The 23,354-nt window shown below is 34.4% G+C and overlaps 2 protein-coding genes across 2 annotated transcripts; one reads left to right on the top strand and one right to left on the bottom strand.

Annotated features, from left to right (window-relative positions):
- Nucleotides 1–722: 722 nt before the first annotated feature.
- On the bottom strand, nucleotides 723–7,152 carry LOC132614894 (uncharacterized). The gene is made up of 3 exons (XM_060329450.1): nucleotides 6,928–7,152; nucleotides 5,252–5,605; nucleotides 723–1,604 (listed from the first exon to the last, which is right to left on the bottom strand). The coding sequence occupies exons 1-3, from the start codon at nucleotides 7,033–7,035 to the stop codon at nucleotides 945–947; spliced, it is 1,122 nt and encodes a 373-aa protein (XP_060185433.1). The 5' UTR covers nucleotides 7,036–7,152; the 3' UTR covers nucleotides 723–944.
- A 3,245-nt stretch (nucleotides 7,153–10,397) lies between these two features.
- On the top strand, nucleotides 10,398–12,501 carry LOC132614587 (uncharacterized). Its single transcript, XM_060329069.1, has 2 exons — nucleotides 10,398–10,664; nucleotides 11,820–12,501. Exons 1-2 carry the CDS (start codon nucleotides 10,566–10,568, stop codon nucleotides 12,489–12,491), a joined length of 771 nt encoding a protein of 256 aa, XP_060185052.1. The 5' UTR covers nucleotides 10,398–10,565; the 3' UTR covers nucleotides 12,492–12,501.
- Nucleotides 12,502–23,354: the final 10,853 nt, after the last annotated feature.

Below are 23,354 nucleotides of genomic sequence, written 5' to 3'. Positions count from 1 at the left end.
CTTGGGCCAATATGGATTACAAAGAGTTGATAAGAACGCTTTTTAATACACGAATAAGGAGTATAAATACCGGATGATTACGCGTATGACGAGTTGATTGAAGAAGTTCAACATAAACGACCAAATTTATAAATTACTTTACAAATAAATATTTTTATGTATAAAATATTTTAAAAATTGAATACATGTAATGTCGGGTTGGTTTGGTTCGGTTTGACTTTTTTTAGTTAAAACCAAACCAAACCAACTATGGTCGAGTTTTTTTTTTCCAACACCAAACCAAGTCAAACCAAACCACTAGTCGGGTTTTTTTCTCGGTTTGACTCGGTTTATCGGTTTGGTGCGGTTTGCCGGTTTACTTTGTACACCCCTAACTCCCTCCGTTTCAATTTATATGAACCCATTTGACTGGACACGACATTTAAGAAAGAGGGAAGACTTTTGAAACTTGTGGTTCAAAATAAGCCTTGAAAATTTGTGTGGCTGTAAATCATTCATAAAGTGAATTTGTTTCCAAATTAGGAAAGAGGTCATTCATTTTGACACGGACTAAAAAGGAAATAGGTTCAAACAAATTGAAACAGAGGGAGTAGTACATATATAAGTGAGGATCATTTACACATGAAACTACAGTGTACCTTTTCTGCAGCACATAAATTTCAAATGCGAGAATATACCAACAATAGCAAAACATTCTTTACAAGACTGTCAAATACTGGGACTAGCTATTACTTTTTTATTTCAAGCAATAATACTTGGAAATGGCAAAACAGAAGAATGACAAGGAACAAAGCAGGCCCGTTATGGTCCTCATCTTCCTTAATTTTACAAATGTGAGATACATGAGATCCACTGAATATAAATTTAACAGAGAGAATAATTAAGAAACAACCATGATATCTAAAGTACCTTAGTCGTTAAACAAGTAGCAGAACAGTAAAAGTCTACTGAGCAAAGTCGCACAGTTTTCCTGCTGCTGCTAATACTAGTAATGGGACGGAAAGGAAGAGTACAAGCCAGGATTCCCATGGTAATATTTTCATGATCAAGCACATGTAGGAGCCAAACAACATAGATACTGAGATTTGAGGCCATGGTTTCAGTGGAAAACTGCGTAGAATGGAGATAACAATGGCTAATGATACTATGAAACCTGTTGAGTTAAATAATATGAATGATGACGTGATAGTGGAATCTCTTTCCCCTTGAACAATTCGACCTGTATCATAGTCATAGATGTAATTAGCCTTCGTAATGAAGCGCGGGAAGCGGCAAGCTGCTGTAAACAAAACAGTAGCTAATAGAGTAGCTGCGGGTAATAGAACATATTCTTTCTTCACTTTGAGGGCAGCATTGGTGTTTAAACGCGATCTTCCCTTCTCATTCCTAGAAGCATGCACTGCTGAGCAGTTGAAGTCATTCTTCGTTAGGTCTTTGAACTTGCCAACTCCAGCCTGCTTAGGGATCTCGTCTCCTCTTGTGTTGCTATAACTAGAAAGAGGTAGATGGCGCAAGCTTTTTAAAGTGCTAACTGAGCATGATCGGAAAGAACTGATGTCCGAAGACTTGGTGACATTTGGTTCACCAACAGAAGCCAGTAAATTCTGCATTGATACAAATATAAGCATAAGTAGCTCTCTAAGCTCAAAATGAAGTTTCAGTAACAACTAAGCTCATGATTGTATATCAACCTTTTGAAAATATATACTAGAATCATGATAGAGATGAAAAGCACCTCCGCAAAATAAAGCACTAAATAAATTCACAGCAAGAAAAGAAAAGTTATACTCCTACTGCTTTAGAAACAGAGTTCCAATGTAGAAAGCCTACCGCACAGGTTAGTGATTCCATGAACTTTAAAGCTCTCAAAAGAGGCAAGTAATGTTCCTCTCCACGCGAAATAAATATTAAGGTGAGGAAAAAATCATAAACCATTTTTCCCATTTCGCCTACTTCTCACCGGAGGTCAAAAATGGATTCTGGCATTTGGAATTTACTAATTCTAGAACTATATTGCTCGGGCTCTTCAAAATTGTCACCAAAATTGGATCCTGCAAAAATATATTACTTCTGAAGGATCCGACACACAAATAGCAGCATTATTAGAGAGTCCGAGCAACATAGTTCTAGAAGACCACAGTGTTCTGAACCTGAAGCAATCTCACATAGTACTTTGTTAAACATCTGTCTCTGTGGGAAAGGACATATTTCTGTGGGAGCAAATTCCTTGGAATACTATTTTCCTGCTGCCCAAACTAGTTATCTCCTTCTGGTGGTCAAAGCATTGACATAGTATCAGGTGTAGCACAATCCAAAGAAGCATTGAACATAAGCAGCTGAAGTAATATTGGTCTGTCCCATCTCTAGGATGTTACTCAAGAGAGAACTAATACTTCTGCACCCATAATACCTTGAGAATCTATTGACCATATCAGAAAACCATTGCTCACCTGATATTATACTCTAAAACAGCAACCACCACCTAAAACTACCTAAAAGTCTTGTAATGACTGCCCCTATCTTTCAAAATTGCATAGAAATGCAATGACCCCACTATTTTTTCTGAACTTGATGTAATTCATAGACAAGCCCAGTGCAAGCAGACCATGATTTGCAACATACCAGATGCAAGCAACTGTTTGAAACCTTAAAAGAAAGTTCTCTTCCGGAACTTTTCTCATATATCAGTTCTCCGTCGCCCTTATTCTTCTACTTCCAAGTTTTTCGGCACAGACGGGTAAAACTGTTGCATACAGGACAGATATACTCCTGAATTCAATAATCAAGATGGATGGGGACCAGGAGAAAACACCAAGCAGCTGGACTGCACCTCATAGGTGGCATATGTAAATCCACACTCATGGAAAGAAGAGAGTATTTCAGCAACCCAAAACACACTTCACCAAAAATAGTTGGCTCTTAGAGGCTTTTGTTATGTATAAGTCAATAAGTGCATAAGCGAACTTTCTGGATATGCAGAGACCATGCATCTTCAGCATCAAATAGTTAAAAATAGCATTGAAGCCTCTTTCAAACTCCTCACTGCTAAGTAAGTGCTATGCCACTGGTGTTTGTGCTCCAACAAAGCATATGGAAGATAACGTTGTCTGCCTCTTAACATAGTTCTCACCTGAAGAGCCTGCTATTATATGCAAATAACATCTTTATTTATGCTTCTGCCTTCCTCATCAAATATGTTCAATCTAGCAATGTGATACCACTTTTGGTTTGTGTCTTTTTTTTTTTTTTATTCACAAACATGGTATCTGAACAGCATCCTTTAGCACAAAACTTTGGTAATGCAGCTCCAAATTTTTGACAAAAATACTAACCCTGTCTAGTTCATATAGGATGTTTGTAAATCCATAAATACGTTTTCAGATCCATAAATTTATCTTCAATGGATAAGCATATAGGAAGTAGCACCAAACCTAAAATTGCCTTTAATTATTTCCCTGCAGTCAACCTGGGTGCATCTTGAGATTTTCTCTCATTCGGGCCAAAATTAAATGAATATAGATTTTCTTTTAGTTTGACCGTGAAAATAATGTTTTCTTCCCTTTTCCTTTTATTTTGCATATATAGATATTAGTATGCAATATGCATAAAAATTGGAATGGTTTGTACCTATGTTGCTCGGACTCTCAAAAAGTATTGCGGCGCCTATGTCGGACCCTCCAAAAATGCAATACTTTTGGAGGATTCGACACGCACCCTAGGTCATTTTTGAAGAGTCTGAGCAACATAGGTTTGTACTAAAATTAAAGAAATTATGTCAAATTTTAAGAGCTTTCGACAGTAGGATTCTTGTAACGACATACTTTCACCGGTGGTATTTGTAAATCTTAATTGGAAATAAATCCAAAAAGTCATAACTTGTGAAGTTCAAATTCTGCTGAGCTCAAAGTTTGGCATGCTTATAGTCTATATTCTCAATATTTTGACAAAATTCTCCTTTACCAAACATATAAAGACATATCTTATCTCCTTATTAAATCAACAAAAACATTGAGTGGAGAATTTTAAAAGGCAAAGCAGATCAGTAACACAAACTAGGAGATTAAGGTAAATTCAGTTTGTTCATTGAAGTAACTTGATTCATTACAATGATGCTTAAGAAAACCTCATAGCATAGAACATACACTTCTCATTGTTGAACAGTTATATTCTACCAATATTTACTTTGTTTATGTTTTTAATAACCGAGAAATTCCTGAGTGTCAGTGGCACACACTTCGAAATTGGGTGGATAATGGGCCTTTCCCTCTATCATTCTCCACTACCAGATTTTTGTCTGTGACGGGCTTCCAATCGCATCTAATCCACAAATCACATGCTACGCTATTACCACTAGACGAAAGCTTCATGGGCTTATTTGTTCTCCGGAAAAGGGTCAAAAATGCCCTAACTATTGGAAATGGTCGTAAAATTGCCCTTTTTCCACCTACTAGGCTATAATTGCCCTTTATATTAAATTTAAGCTTAAAATTGTCCATCTTTTTAATAGAATTGATGTGGAATATATGGACTCTTCAATTAAATATGTTAGCACTAATTTATTGGTCCATGTGTTATTAAACTCAACCAGTTCACAACCCGACCCATTAACCCAAACTCGTTTCAAAAAATCCCCAACACTTCAACCTCTTGTTGATACTAAGTGGGTGTTTGGCTAAACTTATAAGCTGGTCAAACTGGCTTAGAAGTACTTTTAAGCTTATCTACGCGTTTGACAAACACCAAAGTAAGCCAAGTGCTTGTAAGCTAAAATCAACCAAAAGTCATAAGCTGGTCATCCCCACTTATGATTTTTCAGCATATAAGCACTTACTATTTTATCCTAAATATTTCTTCGAACTCTCAGAATATCTTTCCCAAAATAAAACTCCTAACTTCCTCTTCATTCTGTATCCATCGTTCCGTCTTTCCTTTACAAAGATACTTTTAAATTTATAATTTCTTACAAAAAATTGAACGGTATTTTTAGTCATTTTCACAAACGAACAACTTATCAGCGTTTTTTTACCAAACACATCAACTGCTTATTAGCTGTTTCGTCACTTCTATCTAAACACGTAACTGCTTATTTATAAAATTAATTTCAGCACTTAAAGCTTATCACCTATTTACAATCCGCTAACCCTGCAGTAAATAATTTTTCAACTAGGATTTATCATTAATGCCACTTAATGGCACACAGTAAATTTGACAAGAACACCACAAACAATACAATAGGTGGAAATGCACAAACCTGATGATGTTGTTGGTGCTTGGAAGATGGTTCAGCCACATCCAAATTAACTAAAACCGAGCTGTAAGCCGAATAATCCTGAAGATGACACGTTGCAATTGGCAATTGCAAAGAACTGTTGGGAAGCCGAATCCGAAAGTTGCGGGGCAACGATGCAATGATCCTCAAATTGGTGTTAAAGTATGAGATGTAGACAATGGTGAGTGAAGCTCCCTTAGCGTGACCAATTTTGTCATCAAGATGGAAGCCATTATAGAATCGAACAGAGTACTTGTTTCCAGAGGCAAATGTAGTATTTCGAGAGAATTGGTTCACCATTCTTCCGTCAAAGTATATTTCTTTTGCTTTATGAGACTTGGTTAATTAGAAATAAAGAAAAAAAAAAGTAATTAGATGTAAAGTCAAGTTCATCCTCCAATCTTGAGGAATTAAACCAACATCTAACCAGTGCTCTACTTGGCCTAATTTGATCATGTGTTTCTTCAATTAATATTAGATATATTTTCAGGAATATATATATATATATATATATATGATATATCGAGTTTAATCGAGCGATCATGGATACACGTGACTTATATTTTGTACATAAATTCGCTTCTGCTTGTTTCTTTGAAAAGAATGGCCGTTGGTGACGTTGAACTCCTATCCAAAATTTAGGACGTATAAAATTGTCAACACAATTTTATGATGTGCCTAAACATAAAATTTCTAGTCGGATCGGTTTTTGTTAACTAAACTTTAATGAACTTTTTGGCGTTTGGTGTAATTTTTGTTGTGTAATTTCAATTATTCTTAGTTTTTTTTTTCATTTTTTTTTTTATGTTTTGTGTAGCTTTGATGTTGCAATTTTTGAAACACACCTAAACTATGGAGAAAATCATAAACAATTAAAATGCAGCATGTGTACACACGATTATTCATTCTTGCATTCCAAACTAAAAATACACGTTGCACCATAATTCTTTGAAATATTAGATCAGATCATCAACTATTTGTCCTTTCCAAGTAGCTTCATGTTGCTAAATTTGTCATAAACTCTACAGGAAGTATACTTCTTGCACATTTCCAAAATCAATTCTTTCTTTAAAGACCCCTTTTTTTTAAAAAAAGTTTTGAATAAGTGTGTGTTTGCACATGTTGCATTTTGACATTATTTTTGAAAAAAAATAATTCAGAGGGGTTATAGGAACTCAACATAGTTTAGGCGTGTTTCTATGCATTAATTCCTTTTCAATAGTAATTTTTTTTTTTTTATAATTTTCATCAAATTTAACAATTACGATTTGTTAAATATTTTATAAAGACCAAAAGTGCTCACTATTGACAAAATTAAATAGTCAAGACTATTCAGAAATATACTTGCGAGATTAATTTAGATTTATCGAAACATAAGAAGACTAGTTTTGCCATTTTCTCAAGATAACACTAGTTATCATCTATCGAAAGTAATGAGGTCTTCGAAAAAACTTTTTATAGAATCTAAAATAACTAACCTATATATTCCAAACGTACCATAAAAGCTAAAGTATTCATTTCATTTTATGTGACTAGATGCAAAGTTAAAGAAAAAACTACAGTACTTAATTTTAGTGTAAACTCAGATACGACAAATATTATCATTCTTCTTTTCAAACCGAAAAAAAAAAAATCAAATTGCATGAGTTTTGAATTACCCTAGTCCGTGAGCGGGCATTTTCCAGTGGACGGTCGAATACTAATCGCTCAATAATTGCGCCTTGTGGAGCTCTCTTCTTTATGGGCAGCTCTTCCAATACAGCCATTGTGATTATGTGGATTAAGCTAGAAATTATTAATCAAAGAAAAAGAGAAATAACTTGAAGATATAGAGGAAGAATGGAGTCTGGTAACGCTTTATATTTTGGGAGCAGCAGAAAATTTCCTGGGAATTTCGAAGTGCACAAGTACTTTTAATATTACAATTTTAAAAAAGAAGAAGAAAAAAAGCGTTATAATGTGAAAACTTGACCTTCTTGGATATTTCGTGGTATTTACTATTTAGATGTCATGTGGACCCTAATGGTAACATAGATTTGTATGGTTTCGCACCTGATAAAGTGTCTAAGCAATTTCTCTCGATTGATAAATTTTGCTATTTTTTTTTTAATTTTATTTTTTAACTGAAAGTCTGAACTGGCCATTTTATTCATCTCCAAAAGTTTGTTACAAAAGATTTGAGGGGGTGCGCTACAAATCCTTCCTGGACTAGACTGAAGGCAAGCATAACCATCCTTACCTAAGCTTTGAGATGAAGTAAATGCTAAGGGACTGAGGATATTAAAAAATACCCAGGAATTTTGTTTTTTGTTTTTTTTGTTTTTTTTGTTTTTTTTTAACTGAAAGTCTGAACTGACCATTTTATTCATCTCCAAAAGTTTGTTACAAAAGATTTGAGGGGGTGTGCTACAAATCCTTCCTGGACTAGACTGAAGGCAAGCATAACCATCCTTACCTAAGCTTTGATATGAAGTAAATGCCAAGGGACTGAGACTGAATTTATTAAAAAATACCCAGGACCTGCACAAAGAGGTATTTATCCTATACAAAGTTTTGGTACAGATAATTTCTTCCGGGGACCACCTTAAAAATTAGTAAGTGAATTAGTTATAAAGTAGAAGCTAATAATGAAAATTTCAAATCTCAGTCAGAGACCTAACCGTCTACATTTTCTAGTATATGCATTTTAGAAATTTCTTGTTTTTTAATTTTGCATTTTAGAAATTTCATGAACTTAGAATCTCATAATCGGCGTAAGAGTCCAGCAAAGTCCTAAAAGTTTATCGTAAATAATTCTTTTACGATAACTTTAAGTAAAAGAGCAAGAAATTTCCAGTATTAATCAAGTGGCAAGAAAGTTCTTACCACCATCAGGAAAAAGAAGAAAGAAAGAAAAAAGTAATGTGAAACCACCTTCAGCTTCTTGGTGGTGAAATATCTTTCAACCATTCATTTTTCTAAGGAAAAAGATTCAAATATGTCATCGAACTATTGAAAATGGCTCATTTATGCTACTAGTCAATAGTTTAGCTCATTTAAGCCATCAAGCTATAGGAAATGACTGATTTATGCTACTCATCAATAGTTTAACTCATTTATGTCATCATCTGTTACCAAAATGATTCATCCATGCTATATTTCATTAAAACTGGTTTTACAATACCATATATGACACATGGCCTCCAACTAGATTATGGTTGTGAGTGGGCAGGGTATATGGGTCAGATTTTTTGTTAATTTGGTATTTAAAATTGGGCTGATTTAATTAAACGACGTAGACCTCTAATAAGAGGCCACGTGTCATATCTTGTATTATAAAACCGGCACTAATGGCACGGATGAGTCATTTTGGTAACGAGCGATGACATAAATGAGTCAAACTATTGATGAGTGGCATAAATGAGTTATTTCCTATAGTTTGATGGCATAAATGAGTCATTTCATATAGTTCGATGGCAAATTATTGACGAGTGATATAAATGAGTCATTTCCAATAGTTCGATGGCATATTTGAGCCTTTTCCGTTTTTCTAATCTGTCAAATAGTACCTCTCTTGAGAACGCAAACTCTTAGTATTTACTGCGAAATGTGAAGGAAACTTCAGGGCTTTACAAGAAGTTTTTGCACGGATTGCCCTCCAAACACTCTGATCTTTAATTTTTGCTCTAGTATTTGTTGTCTATAATTTTTGCATATGCTGCTCATTTAATGAAAAAATTCAGTTATACTTCGCTCAGTATAAGTTCTCTAACATTTATTTTTGAAAAAAAAACTTTTACTTTGCTCGATATAAGTTCTGTAAAGATTAAATTATGCCGCATAAGTAATGTAAAACCACCTTCATCTTCTTGGTGGTGAAATATCTCTGTATTTATTCGTACCGGATTTCACCGAAATTAACCCTTTATTTTTCTAATCTGTCAAGTAGTATCTCTCTTGAGAAGATAATACCACGAAATGTTAAGGAAACTACAGGACTTTGCAAGAAGTTTTTGCACGGATCCTTCAAACACACTAGTCTTTAATTTTTGCTTCTCATATTTGTAATCTTAATTTTTGTCTTTGTTGCTCATGTAATGAAAATATTCATACATGCTTCGCTCGGCACAAGTTCTGTAATAATTAACTTCGGAAACTGAACTTTTACTTCGATCGCCATAAATTCCGTAGGAATTAAGTTATGCAACATAAGTTATGTAGTATTTTCAGAATTTATTGTAGCATTCAAAAAGTGGAGTTATGTTTTTGGGGGCATATATTCTTTAATCTTTTTGAGTTGAATAATGCGCCTGTTTTGGTGGAGTTTGATGTGTTTTTGCCATTTTTATGTTGAGTTTTGAAAATTTTGCCATGTCGGTATAACGTGTGAATATTACATATGCCCCACAAAATATAAACTTATGCCGCATGAAAAGTCCTGAAGGACAAAGAGTAAAGACCACCCTAAAATAGGGGTATTTATGCGAATGAGCCCTTTGCAAAGGACAATTTTCCAACAGAGCAGGTTCTGATAAACTTCCTTCAAACTGTGTTGCAGTTACACTAGAGACTAGAAGTCGACATATGGGTTTTGCGGAACTAAGTAAATTTAGTTTAAATCCTGTATTTTTATTAAGAAAATTACTATATATAAAAAAATTAAAATTCGAAATCCAATTACTAACACTTAATGTCGCTATTCTAAAACCATAAAGTTCAAATCCTGATTCCATCTCTTTATAATATCCTTGCCTCTTGAGTCTTGGCCAAATTAAAGGGAATCTCTTCTTTCCGCGTTGGAAAGCTCAAAATTTCCTGTGCGTAGAAATTTCGCTTCAAAATACTTACCGTGCTTGAAACTTTCCATACAATTTTGAATAAAATGTATGTCCAAGCACAACTCAACTTTCAAATACCATTTTCAACTTTAAATACAGAATACTTTTTTTTCCCAGATATTACTCAATTCATATGCCAACACCTTCTTAGTACTACCGCGAACGCGAAATATGAAGAAATTTACCGGAATTTGCAATGGACAATTTTCCAACAAATTAAATTTAATTAAAGTTCCTCGAAAGGGCATCTCTTCTTTCCTCGTTTGCAAACCTTAAATTTTCCACAAACTGTACGCGGTGATTTCCAGTGCATAGAAATTTACTTAACAGTTCTTGGAATTTTCCATGTAATTTTGGCACCTCATGCATTTCTCTTACTATTTAAATTATCCTCGAGCAAATTTGAGCTAGTAACACGCAAATTAATCTATTTCCAAATTGCCTTCAATCTTCTTTTTGCTATATCCGCAATTATTCTTATGGCTATGAACACTGAGTTGTCCTCTGAAACCAAACAAGAAGAAATGCAGTTGGCAATAAAGGTTGATGAGGACATTCAAGACAATGAGGTCCTTGAGGTATCTCTCTCAATCGGTCTCTTTCCTTTTTTTTCTATATTAGACTTGGTCTGTATATAGTCTATACTCCATACTATGTAAAGGGGATCTTACCCTATTTAGTCAATCTTGTCGTATATAATGTGAAATATTTAGGGAAAATATAATAATTCTTTAATTTGTTAATATGATTTTCATTTTTAATGCTTAGAAACTGATAAAAAGTGATACTCATGTTTATTACCACATATTTTACAAAAAAAATGGGTGAAGTAAAGTAATTGAAAAAAAAAAAAAAAAAAACCTCTATTGTTGATTTTTTTAAAAGCTTGATAACTCGCAAATAGGTTTTGTGATTGTTGAGATTTTTGACAAATTGATGATAGGGGTTTGTTGGAGATGTTATTTTGAAGTTGTGGTTAAATTTGAAGCTATGCAATGACGATTGATCATTTTGGACTGAGTTTCGTGGTTGAAGTTTGTAGGAGACTAAACTTATATAAGTTTGTAAAATATTGTATAACGGTGTAAAAGTGTGTATGGACACTTGTGATACACTTTTATACAAAATTGATACATTATTTACAATAAGTGTATAATATTGTATAATCTTGTGTACCGGATGTATAAACACTATTGAAAAAAAATGGCTATGCGGGTGTAAAACTTTTGAAAATATAGCTACGTGTATGTGGTATGTTGGTTGAGCTGTATATTTTTTCAATTTTTTTTTTAAATAATTGTAATATTAAAGTAACTGAAGTTTACATACTTTATCAGTAAAATTTTAAAACTTTACTTGGTGTAATTAAGAAAAAAGTTACAATATTACCAGCTAACAGTAATGAGCATGTATTATAGTTATGGTGCGTCAAATTTAATGACTTTACAGTTAATTGCACTAGTTATTTTCTAATGCAATTAATTACTTCCATTTTAATACAACCGCCTGGTGAAGGTGGCACAAACACTGCAGTGGGCAATGAACCATGCTTTTATATTGGTACCATGAAATAAAAGATAATTATCAAAACTAGGATGATTTTGTTTTTTTTTCTAACAAAAATATTGATTAGAGTTAGCTATACAAAATTTGGGATCTAAAGTTGGTGAATTCATTTAAGTGTCATTTTATTATGTATACACATTTTAATTTTTTTTTACATATAAACATAGATCAAGACAAAAACAATAGATCCAATTGAACTCACAAAGCCCGCCTTAAATTCGCCTGGTGAAGATGGCACAAGCACTAAAGAAGCTCACGAAAAGTCTAACAATAGGATATTGGAAGCAACAGAGGAGGATTCTACGAGATCAATAAGGAGTGAAGTGCAAACACTATTGTCTTTGTTGTTAACGGTTATGGTGTTTATCGCAGGAGGGGCATATGCAGCTCTTCTTAATTTTCATGAAGTTTTTCCTCACGTCAAGCATGTCAAGATTGTGAACCTTAGCATCCTTGAGTTGTTGACATTTCCAAGTGCTACAGTAGAAGGTTTTCTTTTCCTTAGTGCGGCCACAATCACATTCATGTCAAGCATGTTGGTGATTTTGTCTGTCTTGTGCCTGATCTGTGGGAAATGGGCATGGGGGCCTTCTTTGGCCACTTTGTCCTTGTTTGTAATATCAGCAATGTTTCTTAGTTTTTTTGCTATGCTGGATAAGCTTGTTCCGCACTTCATCACGGTAGGCGGAGGTCATGCCAAAGTTCCAGGAGTTCTAATTGTAGTATTCTACAGTGTATATATGATGATTCTTATACCTATATTGGTCATTATTGTTCAAAGCGTAATTTATGGAATTCGCACATGTAAGATTGTGAATTTGTTTATGACAAAAGCTTAATTTTTTTATACATTTGACATTCTAGTCTAGAGTGTGATCTAGGACTAGCTTCACATCCTGCATGCCCCTAAAGGTGCCCGGCGGTGATTAGTAGCTGCTTTTTTTACAAATTTATTTTTTGTTATTAGTAATATTTAAGCATAATCAATACTCTCCCGCCCCGTTTTATATGATATACAAGTAAAAGTGCACGGAAAAAATAAATATGTGTCGAAGAATTAAAATTGAAGTGCATACGTGTATACATGAGGAGAGAATAAATACTCAATACTATGACATATGTCCATGTGGGATAAAAAAGTAGTTTAGTAATGTGGCGAAGTAATATGAGACGGAGGGAGTACTTCATTTATTAATTCTTAAAGAACTCGAAAAGTTAATAGTCAACAAATATAAGTACACGAAAGCAATAAATGTGTCGAAGAATTAAAATTGAAGTGCATATGTGTATACACGAGAAGAGATAAATATTCAGTACTATGGCATATGTCTACATGTGATAAAAAAATAGTTGATTAAACTGTACAATTTATATAGTTTGTGATACAAATTTGTATTGCTGTGTTAGACCTCTCATCACGTTTATATATACTAGAAATTTTCTTTAATATGTTTAAAAGAATATATCATTTTTTTTCTTTTGAAAATTGTTTAAATTTAGCATCCTCATCGTATCCTTGGTAACCTGACTTGTTGGGACCTCTCACCAGTCACCACCCCTTATTTCAAAAGGAAAAAGGGTCAAAAGTATCTCTGAACTTTCACATATTATTTATTAGTACTCTTCGTTATACTTTTCGTCCAATTGTGCTCCTACCGTTATATGATGGCTCTGATTTGCCTCTAATTTAAACGGACTAACACGTGGTAGCCTCATAATGGAATAATCCATCCCCAATTTAATTTATGGAAAAGGGCCAAATTACCCTTGAACTTTCGAAAATAGTTTATTTATACCCTCTGTTATACTATTGGGCCAATTGTACCCTTATTGTTATACTATGGGCCAAAATACTCATGAACTTTCGAAAATAGTTTATTTATACCCTTCGTTATACTATTGGGTCAATTGTGCCCTTACCGTCATACTCTGGGCCAAATATACCCTTAAGTTACACGATCTGCCACGTGTCACAATCACAATGGCTCAACCCATTTTCTTCTATAATTACACCCAAATTAAATTAATCACTAAATCCGATCCGTCATTTTATTTCACCCAACCCGTTTTGTTTATTTCAAACACAAATAAAGTACTTGTACCTGTTTTGTTTATTTCATTACAGGTTTCATTTTTGAAAAACATGGTAGTATACAAAATGAAATCCCAAATAAAAAAATTCACCACGTTAATAGGATCGTTACAGCAATAAAAACAAATTTATCCTTTCTTCGTAGAAATGAAAACAATGCAAAGTACTCAGGCAGGGGAGAAGAGAAAAGAAATAGAAAAAATCATTCTATCTCAGGAAATCCATCATGGAATAGTCGAGCCTGTTCCTCTCGACTTAATTCATCAATGGACCACCAACCAAGTAGCCTGCTTATTGAAAATACCAACACATACTAGCCATCACTTAATTGCAGTTTCAAGAATCGCCATTTAAAACCAAAAAGTCATCGTGTTATCCATAATTTTATGATCCTTCATTTTGGGTTTTCACTTTGTATACTACCATGTTTTACAGAAATGAAACTTGTAATGAAATAAACAAAACGGGTATGGGTATTTTATTTGGGTTTGAAATAAATAAAACAAATTAGGTGAAATAAAGTGTCGGGTCGGATCTGGTGATTAATTTAATCTGGGTGTAATTATAGAGGGAAATGGGTTAGGCCACTGTGATTGTGACATGTGACAAACCATGTAACTTAAGGGTATATTTAACCCATAGTATAACGGGAAGGGCACAATTGGTTCAATAGTATAACGAAGGGCATAAATAAACTATTTTCGAAAGTTCAGGGGTATAGTTAGCTCATAATAAGGGCACAATTGGCCCAATAGTATAATGAAGGGTGTAAATAAGCTATTTCTGAAAGTTTATGAGTAATTTTGACCCTTTTCCGTTTAATTTAACCCGATTTAGTTAAACCTGCCCAGATCCGACTCGGTCCCTTCCAAAATATTTCACCTAAATCTCTCACACACTATCTCTCTTCTCTCCCACTTCGTTGAAACTTCCATAAACCAAATTGCACAAATCAAAAACTCATTCAGTCCAATAGGGAACTCATTCTGATCATGCGAGATGACAAAACTGCCCATGATAAGGCCGCTGAAGGAACTTGAACACTAATTAAAGTACTACAAAAAGATATCAATGTCTTCCATTGAAGTAAAACAAATTCTACTTACAAAGATTGTTTAATGAATTTGTGTTGTGTCATACCCCATTTTAACCGGGTTAAAGTAGAGTATAACATATTGGTGATTCCTATTTTTTTGTTCATTTTAAGGAGTCGCCACCTAATTATTTATGGTGAATTAGGACACCTAAATTTTATTAAAGTTGTTTTAAAGTTAACTCCGTTTTAAGAGTCTGCGAAACTTAAGATCCTAGGTAAGGGTTCAATTAGTCTAAAGGAAATGTATTAGGCATCTTTTAAGACCCATTAACAATGGTTAACCGACCGGACTTATGATTAGTTAGGCTAAGTGTAAACATAGTGTTATAGAAAAGAACGTAGCTTTGTAAATATGGCTAAAGTTATAGATAGACCTGTAAGAATGCTATTTAAAATAGGACTTGTAAAAAATAATTATTTGTAAAAAAGAAGATTTTAATTGCTATTTAAAAATAACTTACAAAAGACTAATAGTTCAATATAGACTATGTAAGGATTGCTTTAACAAATATATGTTTCAAGCGTTGAAAAAGAGCTAAAGTGAAGAAATTATCCACAGAATTAGCTTGCCTTTTTATTTCTCAAAATAAGCTAACATTAGTGTATAATTTGTGATGTTTTGAAAATCCCAAGATGGTAAGAATGAAAAATAATTCCTTTAACCCAAGAATGTGTAGGCATGCTATTTTGAAAATCAATTACTCCAAATAAATGTTATAGATACCATAAATAGTTTAGAACATAAATAGAAGAGAATGTAATTTGTGGACTTAACTACCCATTACTAAACTAAAGTACTAAACCCCTTAATGCCACTAAGGTTCATCTAAATTAACAAACAAAATGTTAGCCATACAATACACATTAAATGCGCACAAAATAAAATAGAGGAGTAGATGTAGTGTAAATGGGCTCAGCCCATTTTTAGGACTGTTGTGACCAGGCTGCTGTTGGGCTTTGGCCCAGTAAATTTCTTTATGTTGCTGCTGCGGACAGAACTGATAGGGAGGAGGTCATGTTGGGCTTTTAGCCCAAAGCCAAAATGTGGAAGAAGACGAGTCCCTCGGACTCGTATGCGATAGTCATGCATAAAACGAAAGAAAGGATTAGTATACGATCAATGAATAAAACTAAGCATACATAAGGTAAACTCAAAGGAGGACAGATTAATAATTCATATACGTACTATGTATATCTAGTATATTCCATATTCATAGGGAACATAGAAGCAATCTGTTAATTACTCAAAACCTTTAATTAATTAGTGAAGTGCTCAGAGTTAATATATTAACGATTTCCAAGCTAACAGTAAGAAAAGAGATTAACACATGCAGCCGCCCACAATTCACAAAGACAGACACGATGATAGGCATTAAAACAACAACATAGGGAATTCTACGAGCATGACCATTGTTCCTAACAACCAACATAACAGCCCAGCAGATAAGTTAACTATTTTATCATCAACTTTAGTGTCTTATTGTACTCAAATAGAACCAAACACAATAGTCTAATAAACTGTTGCACAGTAAAGATAAAAAAAATACTCCACGGTCTCATTTCGGATTAAACGAGTACCCGAACCAATGCATTGTGTGTGTGCAATAACCACACATAGAAGTCCAGCAGACATTCAGCAATACTCATGAGAACATTCTCCAGATTAGCAACAAAGAAAAGTGAGATGAACATATATGTAACTAGCAAGCAGACTTAAATGCTACCAATTAACACAACTTCTAGATCTTATAGATCACTCATCAAGGCATGAATCAAATGAATTATCATGTAATAGTTTTTAGAATGTCAACTAAGTATGGGAATCCACATCAAATACACATGACAAGGCAATTGAACACATGATGGCAGACACCCCAAATGATAACCTCTCACCATAGTTATCTTAGTATCTCAGTAACCAAACCAAACATTCATCTACACAGGAACTTATACCTAGTCAGGATGGACATCAAATGTGCATGAAAAGGGAGAGCAACCCACAGTAATGCACTGATCAGGTTAGAACAAACAACATTATAACAAGTGTCTAATAATGAGGTTATGAACAGTTAGTGTAATCCACTGAATGTGTACAGGCAGAAAGGAGACAATCTCTCAGATTCTCTTAGCAAATGGATATTTAAGCTGAGTTATTTGGTCTTGATAACATAAGGGGAACAGTCTCTTTGCAAGTTCATACAATGTATTTAAAACAGCATACAAGGATTTTTGAAGAAGAAACATGTACTGGTACAGGGGAAAGGGAAAGGGGTTAAACATGGTATACTAAGATTCTTGATTTCATTCTAAGTAAGACATATATAGCATGTTTGCATAGCATTTTTCACAAAATTATTTATAAGTTTAGAAGCCAAGAAACTGGTTAATGGAACAAGATGTATGTATATTTAACACTGATGAAGATGAGACAAAGATCATATGCAATGATAGGTTCAAATCCTCCAAATTCGATACACAAATAAGTGCTAGTCGGTATATAATGCAAACAAGTTTGTCATAAGCCTTAAATGACATGGTCAGACACTGCAGACATAAGAATCACACTTAGACAATCGTAGGCATATATTTAAATCGTACAGGATCTTCACAAGCTAAATTTTGGCTCAACTAATCCCAAAGAAATCAGAGTTCGTAGCCAGATGATGAAAGTAAGAAAGGGACAGGGGAATGAGGACAGGGATGTAAAACTAACACATATGCATTTGAAGATTAGGAAACAGTTCTGCAAGTAAAAATTACTGATTTAAGAAGTTGTCTTTAGTAACATTCAAGAAGAAAGAAAAGAAAATAAACTGGGCAACAAGTATTTAGCTGCTCATTCGCCTTGATTCAGTTTCCAGAACACAGAGACATGAGCAAAGTTAAAAAAAAAAAAAAAAACTTCAACAACTTAAAGCAAAGCCGAGGAAGAACCAAACATTGCACATTTAGACTATTTGCTTACAAGAAGCCTGCCAGACATAGGAACATTTAATTGGACTAAATTTACGCATTACTTGTATTTAATTAAACAAACTCTGGGCAGAATCAAAGCTAAGTGCAAAAAAACCATCATCCAAGTATGAAGCATTTTAACCCTATTGATGCATTAGTGAGAAAGATTTGCACTCCATCCCCATAAATCCACATGAGCTTCATATTGGAAATACAACTCAAATAGGCAAACAAGTAAAAAATTAAACGACATCAATACGCCCATATTTCTAAATCAACTACAGGGAATTAAACAGTCCGTTGAACCATACTGTACAATTTGTTCAAAGCGTTCAATAGAAATCCTATATCTCTTCTAGTAAACCATTATTAATACTAATCATTTAGCGATTAATATTCTATCCTAACAGCTCCTAATTATAAGACAACAAAGGACCTACATAACTACTACAAAAAAAAAAAAAAAACAGCAGGAATAGGCTAAAATTTAAACTAAAACAGAAACCAAAGACTAAAAGTAATAAGTGTATCAAGGTTTACCTTTTTTGTGTGCAATTAACGGGGTGTCGATGGTCACGAATCTGCGCTCGAACGCGAACGACACTCGAATTCTTTTTTTTTCTTGGTGCAAAATTCAACACGTCCGAAACACACGACACAAAAGAAGGTTTTAAAACCAGAGAAATCAAACCAAACTTTGTCGGAAATCCTTTGTCACGGCTAAAGTTCGTCGGAAAAGGAAAACAAGTATGGAAAAATAGCAGGTATATTTGTATTTTTGTAGGGAAATTTGGGGGTTCAAGATCTTGGGATTTTCGGTCTGTCTGATCTGTTTTTGCTAAGTTTTTGCTAACAAAATCCTCTCCCCAAAACGATTCAACTAGGATTATATTTATAGGGTTTCATTTGTATTGAAGAAAAGATAGGAGCGGGGGGAGCGTAGGAGGACCGTAGGTGATGATGAAAGGGAAAGAGAGGAGCGGGGGGCGGCGGTGAGTGGAGGAAAAAGAGAGAGTAGGGTAGAGAGGAGGGGAGGAGAGGAGAAAAAGAGTGAGGGAGGCGCCTAAAGGCATTAGGTTTAGGGAAATAAAAAAAATCGGGCCGGGTCGGGTGATGTGGTTGGGCTGGATAAATGGACTGGGTAGGGGAATTATTTGGGCTGGTCGGGTATTGTGGTGTGGGCTAGTGGAAGGGATAATGGGCTAGTTTAATTAATTAATGTGTGGGCTGGGTGAAATCCGAATTTGGCTGAAAATTGTTGATCCTTCCTCCTCTATTTAATTATTCTCGGGCTTCTAATTTAATAAATAGTATAATATATACTATGTGAAGATAATTAATAATTAATATGTAGAAAATTAAGGATTTAACAAAGTGTTGTCTTGTAATCAATTTAACGAGTCCAAACCCGAAAATGAAACGATGACGAACCATTTAAAATTTGTGATAAAGTAATGCTCGTAATGTTGAAAATAAAAGTAGCGATATTAATAGTGGTGCCAATAAAAATAAAGTATTTAGCTCGTCAATAAATTAGAAGCCCGAGTAAAAAATTAAAATAAATGAGGGACAAAATTGGGTGTCAACAGATGCCCCTCTTCGACCGGAGATGATGTAAGTGTTTCCGGGCGAAGAAGCTGACGTAGCAGCCAATTTTGTTCCGACCAAAAAATTCCAACCTAGAAGAACTTGAGAAATACGGTTTAAGAAAATCAGCAGAAAATTTTATGGGAGCAGAAGGAATTATGGCCGAACCCAGTCTCGAGTTGCCTACATATCCCTGGCTTTAGGAATCAAGCCAATTGTAGTTCCAAATTTATGTTGAGAGTGTTATTTATGGATTTATAACTTTGCAAGGGTTGTAGACAAGTGACAAGAATGTTCGAGAATGGAACATAGGCTTATAGCCTCCTAATTATAAATATGGCGCGCAACACACCTATAAGTAGGACTCTACTAGACACGATGTAAATTCTCCAAAAATGCCCCAGTGTTGAGTTATGGAGACACTGGGATATAGACAAGCTTACAAGATTGTGAGAGGATTTGATTGAGTAGAGTCTTAGCGGTGTATACGAAAGAATTGTTTTTGGATAACCTATGTATCACATGTTTGTGGACGTAGGCGGAGTCGAGTTCGAGAGTAGATCCGTGACCTTTGCTTATGAGTTTGATATTCCTCTTTAGCAAATTTTCCCCAGCTCACTGTGTAAGATAAAGTTCCATGTTGTTGTGCCTCTGCATGTAGATTGTATTTTCTGTCAAAATTAGTAATAAAGTCTGGGATAAAGTTGAAAGTGTAAAATTTATAAAGAATGTAAAATGATAATAATATGAGTGTGGGAATGAAGATGAATCCGTGTGGCTTATAGTGAGGTCGTGTGTCCAAATGTTGTCTCTAGTTGTCTTCAGGGATTTAAACGAATGATATCTCCAGTTGTCTTCGGAGATTTGATGAAAATTCCCGTAAAGTCCGGGGTAAAGTCGTAAAGTGGATGATGTCTCCGGTTGTCTTCGGAGGCTCAATGATAATTCCTGTAAAGTTCAGGGTAAAGTTGTTAAAGTTGGTAAATTGAATGATGAAGTAGAGAGTAAAGTCATAGTGTAGCCGTCTGGCTTATGCATATGAGGCTGTATAGCCGAATGATGCCCCCGTTGTCTTCGAAGACTTGATGAAGATTCCCGTAAAGTCCGGGGTAAAGTCATAAAGTGGATAATGTCTCCGGTTGTCTTTGGAGGCTTTGATAATTCCTGTAAATTTCAGGGTAAAGTCATTAAAGTTGGTAAAGTGAATGATAAAGTAGAGAGTAGAGTCATAGTGTAGCCGTCTGGCTTATGAATATGAGGTTGTATAGCCGAATGATGCCCCCGGTTGTCTTTGGAGACTTAATGATAGTCCCTGCAAAGTTCAGGATAAAGTCGTTAAAGTTGTTAAAGTAAATGATAAAGTATAGGGATGGTGTGTCGCACCCCATTTTAACCGGAGTCAAATTTAGGGGTACGACGTATTGGTGATTCCTATTTTTTGTTTGTTTTAAAGGAGTCGCCACCTAATTAATTTAACGGTGAATTAGGACACCTAGATGTTAATTAAGGCAAAGTTAAAACTAAACCTCAATTAATAGTCTGCTTAACCAGTGTGATTCTAGGTAAGGGCTCTATATTATCCTAAAGGGAAGGGGTTAGGCATCCTTTAGAATCCGTTAACTTACGGTTATCCGACTAAACTTAGGTTAATTAATCAAGGCTAAATACAATGCTTAAATTTTAGAAAATGACTTTAAAATATTGCTAAAGTTTTAAAAGAAAATAATGTTAGTTAAAATAAGATTTACAGAAAATACAATAATTTCTATAAAAGAGACTTTAAATGCCATTTTGAAGACACGACTTATGAATGTTGTTAAGATTTTAGACGAAAGTATAATAGTATTGTTTAAAATAATACTTGTAGAAAACATAATAATTTGCGTAAAAGAAGATTCAAAATATTAAATGAGACTTGAAAATATTGATAAAGCCTTAAAAGAAAGATACTATTTAATAAGATTTATAGGAAATGTGATAATTTGCATGAAATAAAACTTACAAGCATTGTTAAGATAAAAAAATGTCATTTAAAGAAGACTTATAAATGTGGCTAAACTTTTAAATAGAATGCTGTTTAACATAGGATTTGTATAGAATATGATAATTTTCCCATAAATAATAGCTGTTGAGAAGAGATTTGGCAATTTTGAACTTTGAATAAATCATATTATTTGATTATAGCAATGTAGAAAAATCTAAGCTTATAAATAGGATTTAAAAGGAAGTGAGTTTTCTTTATCATTTCTTATTAACTATGATAACTATGCTTAGCTGAAAATATGCGTGATTAATTCGAACTTGAAGGGTTATTTATAAAATATGCTTGAATTTATATTTGCGTATTAGTGGTGTTTTGAAATTTTAAGATAGTAAGATAAAATATAATTCCTTTGACTCAAAAGATGTAATCATGCTATATTGAAAATCAATTATTCTAAGAAAAATAAATATTATAGGTATTATAAATAATTTCCACATAAAAATAAAACAAGAATGAAACCTATGGGATTAGTTATTGGTTTTCCTCTAAATTAACTACTCATTACTAAAACTAAACCCCACTAACTTGCTAAGGTCAGATGTTCAAGGCCATTAAACTAAAACATATCAAATAACAATCACACACAAGAATACAAATAACTAAGTAAGCATAGATATGTTAAAATGTAGCAGTCATTTTCGTCTTCGTCCTCTTCCTCTTGCTTCTACTCGGATTGCTTTCAGGAGAAGGAGAGAATCGAATAAGAATCCGACATGAGTTCAAGATTTCATCTCGACCATCATTATTTCTATTCGGATGGGTTTCGAGGGAACTAAAGATACAAAGTGAAAGAGAGATGCTGTTTGGACAAAATTGGGTGTCAACAACTTGTCCCTCTTTGCCCGGTAATGATGAAAAGAGTTGTCGGGCAAAGACGTTGACTCAATAGCCTATTTTGTCCCGGCTAAAGGAAACTTGAGAGGATTATGACCGAACTCCGGCATCTGAGTTGCCTACATATCTCGGGCTACACGAGAATCAGGTCGAGTGTAGTTCTGGGACAAATACGACACCTGAATCCCGATTGGCGCGAATCTTGCAAAATATTGTCCCAGTGTCGAATTATGATGACACTGGGTATTATGATAGAACTTGAGAATTCTGAAAATTGAATCGCTGGAATGCAAAAGAATATTAGAGCCGAGTGTTCGAGGTTGATCTTTGACCCGTGTCGGGAAGTCTGATTATCCTTCCTCACAAATTGCCCCAATTCGCTGCCGAAGAAAAAGTTCCACGATTTGATGTGTGATGCCAACTTCGATATTGTTCAAAGCCACCAGCTAAAAGCAATTGTTAGCAATAAAGAAATATATGTGTAAATAAGACAGGGTTGGAGAAGTTTACACTTGTAACCCCTATTTCGAAAGTTGAATCCACAATATACTTTGGAGATGAATTAAATTTATGGCTTCCAATTAAGTCGACATTGAGATCCACTTTAACGAGAGCTAAATCCAAAATTGAATTTGAAAATACCCGCATTCTGAGGTGGGTGCCTGAACTGAAATATAAGATACCCGCATTCGGAGGTGGGTGCCTGAACTGAAATATAAAATACCCGCATTCGGAGGTGGGTGCCTGAACTGAAATATAAGATACTCGCATTCGGAGGTGGGCGCCTGAACTGAAATATAAAATACCCGCATTCGGAGGTGGGAGCCTGAACTGAAATATAAAATACCCGCATTCGGAGGTGGGCGCCTGAATTGAAATATAAATCCACGTCCACTTCCACGGTACAAAAATGTAAATCCACATCCACTTCCACAGTGCAGAAAATAAATCCACGTCCACTTCCACAGTTCAAAAATATAAATCCACGTCCGCATTTCACGGTACAAAAATGTAAATCCACATCCACTTCCACAGTGCAGAAAAATAAATCCACGTCCACTTCCACAGTGCAAAAATATAAATCCACGTCCGCA

The sequence above is a fragment of the Lycium barbarum genome, chromosome 10 (genome assembly GCF_019175385.1).
Source record: "Lycium barbarum isolate Lr01 chromosome 10, ASM1917538v2, whole genome shotgun sequence".
NCBI classification, from domain to species: Eukaryota; Viridiplantae; Streptophyta; class Magnoliopsida; order Solanales; family Solanaceae; genus Lycium; species Lycium barbarum.
This window is presented reverse-complemented; position numbering and strand designations above follow the sequence as displayed.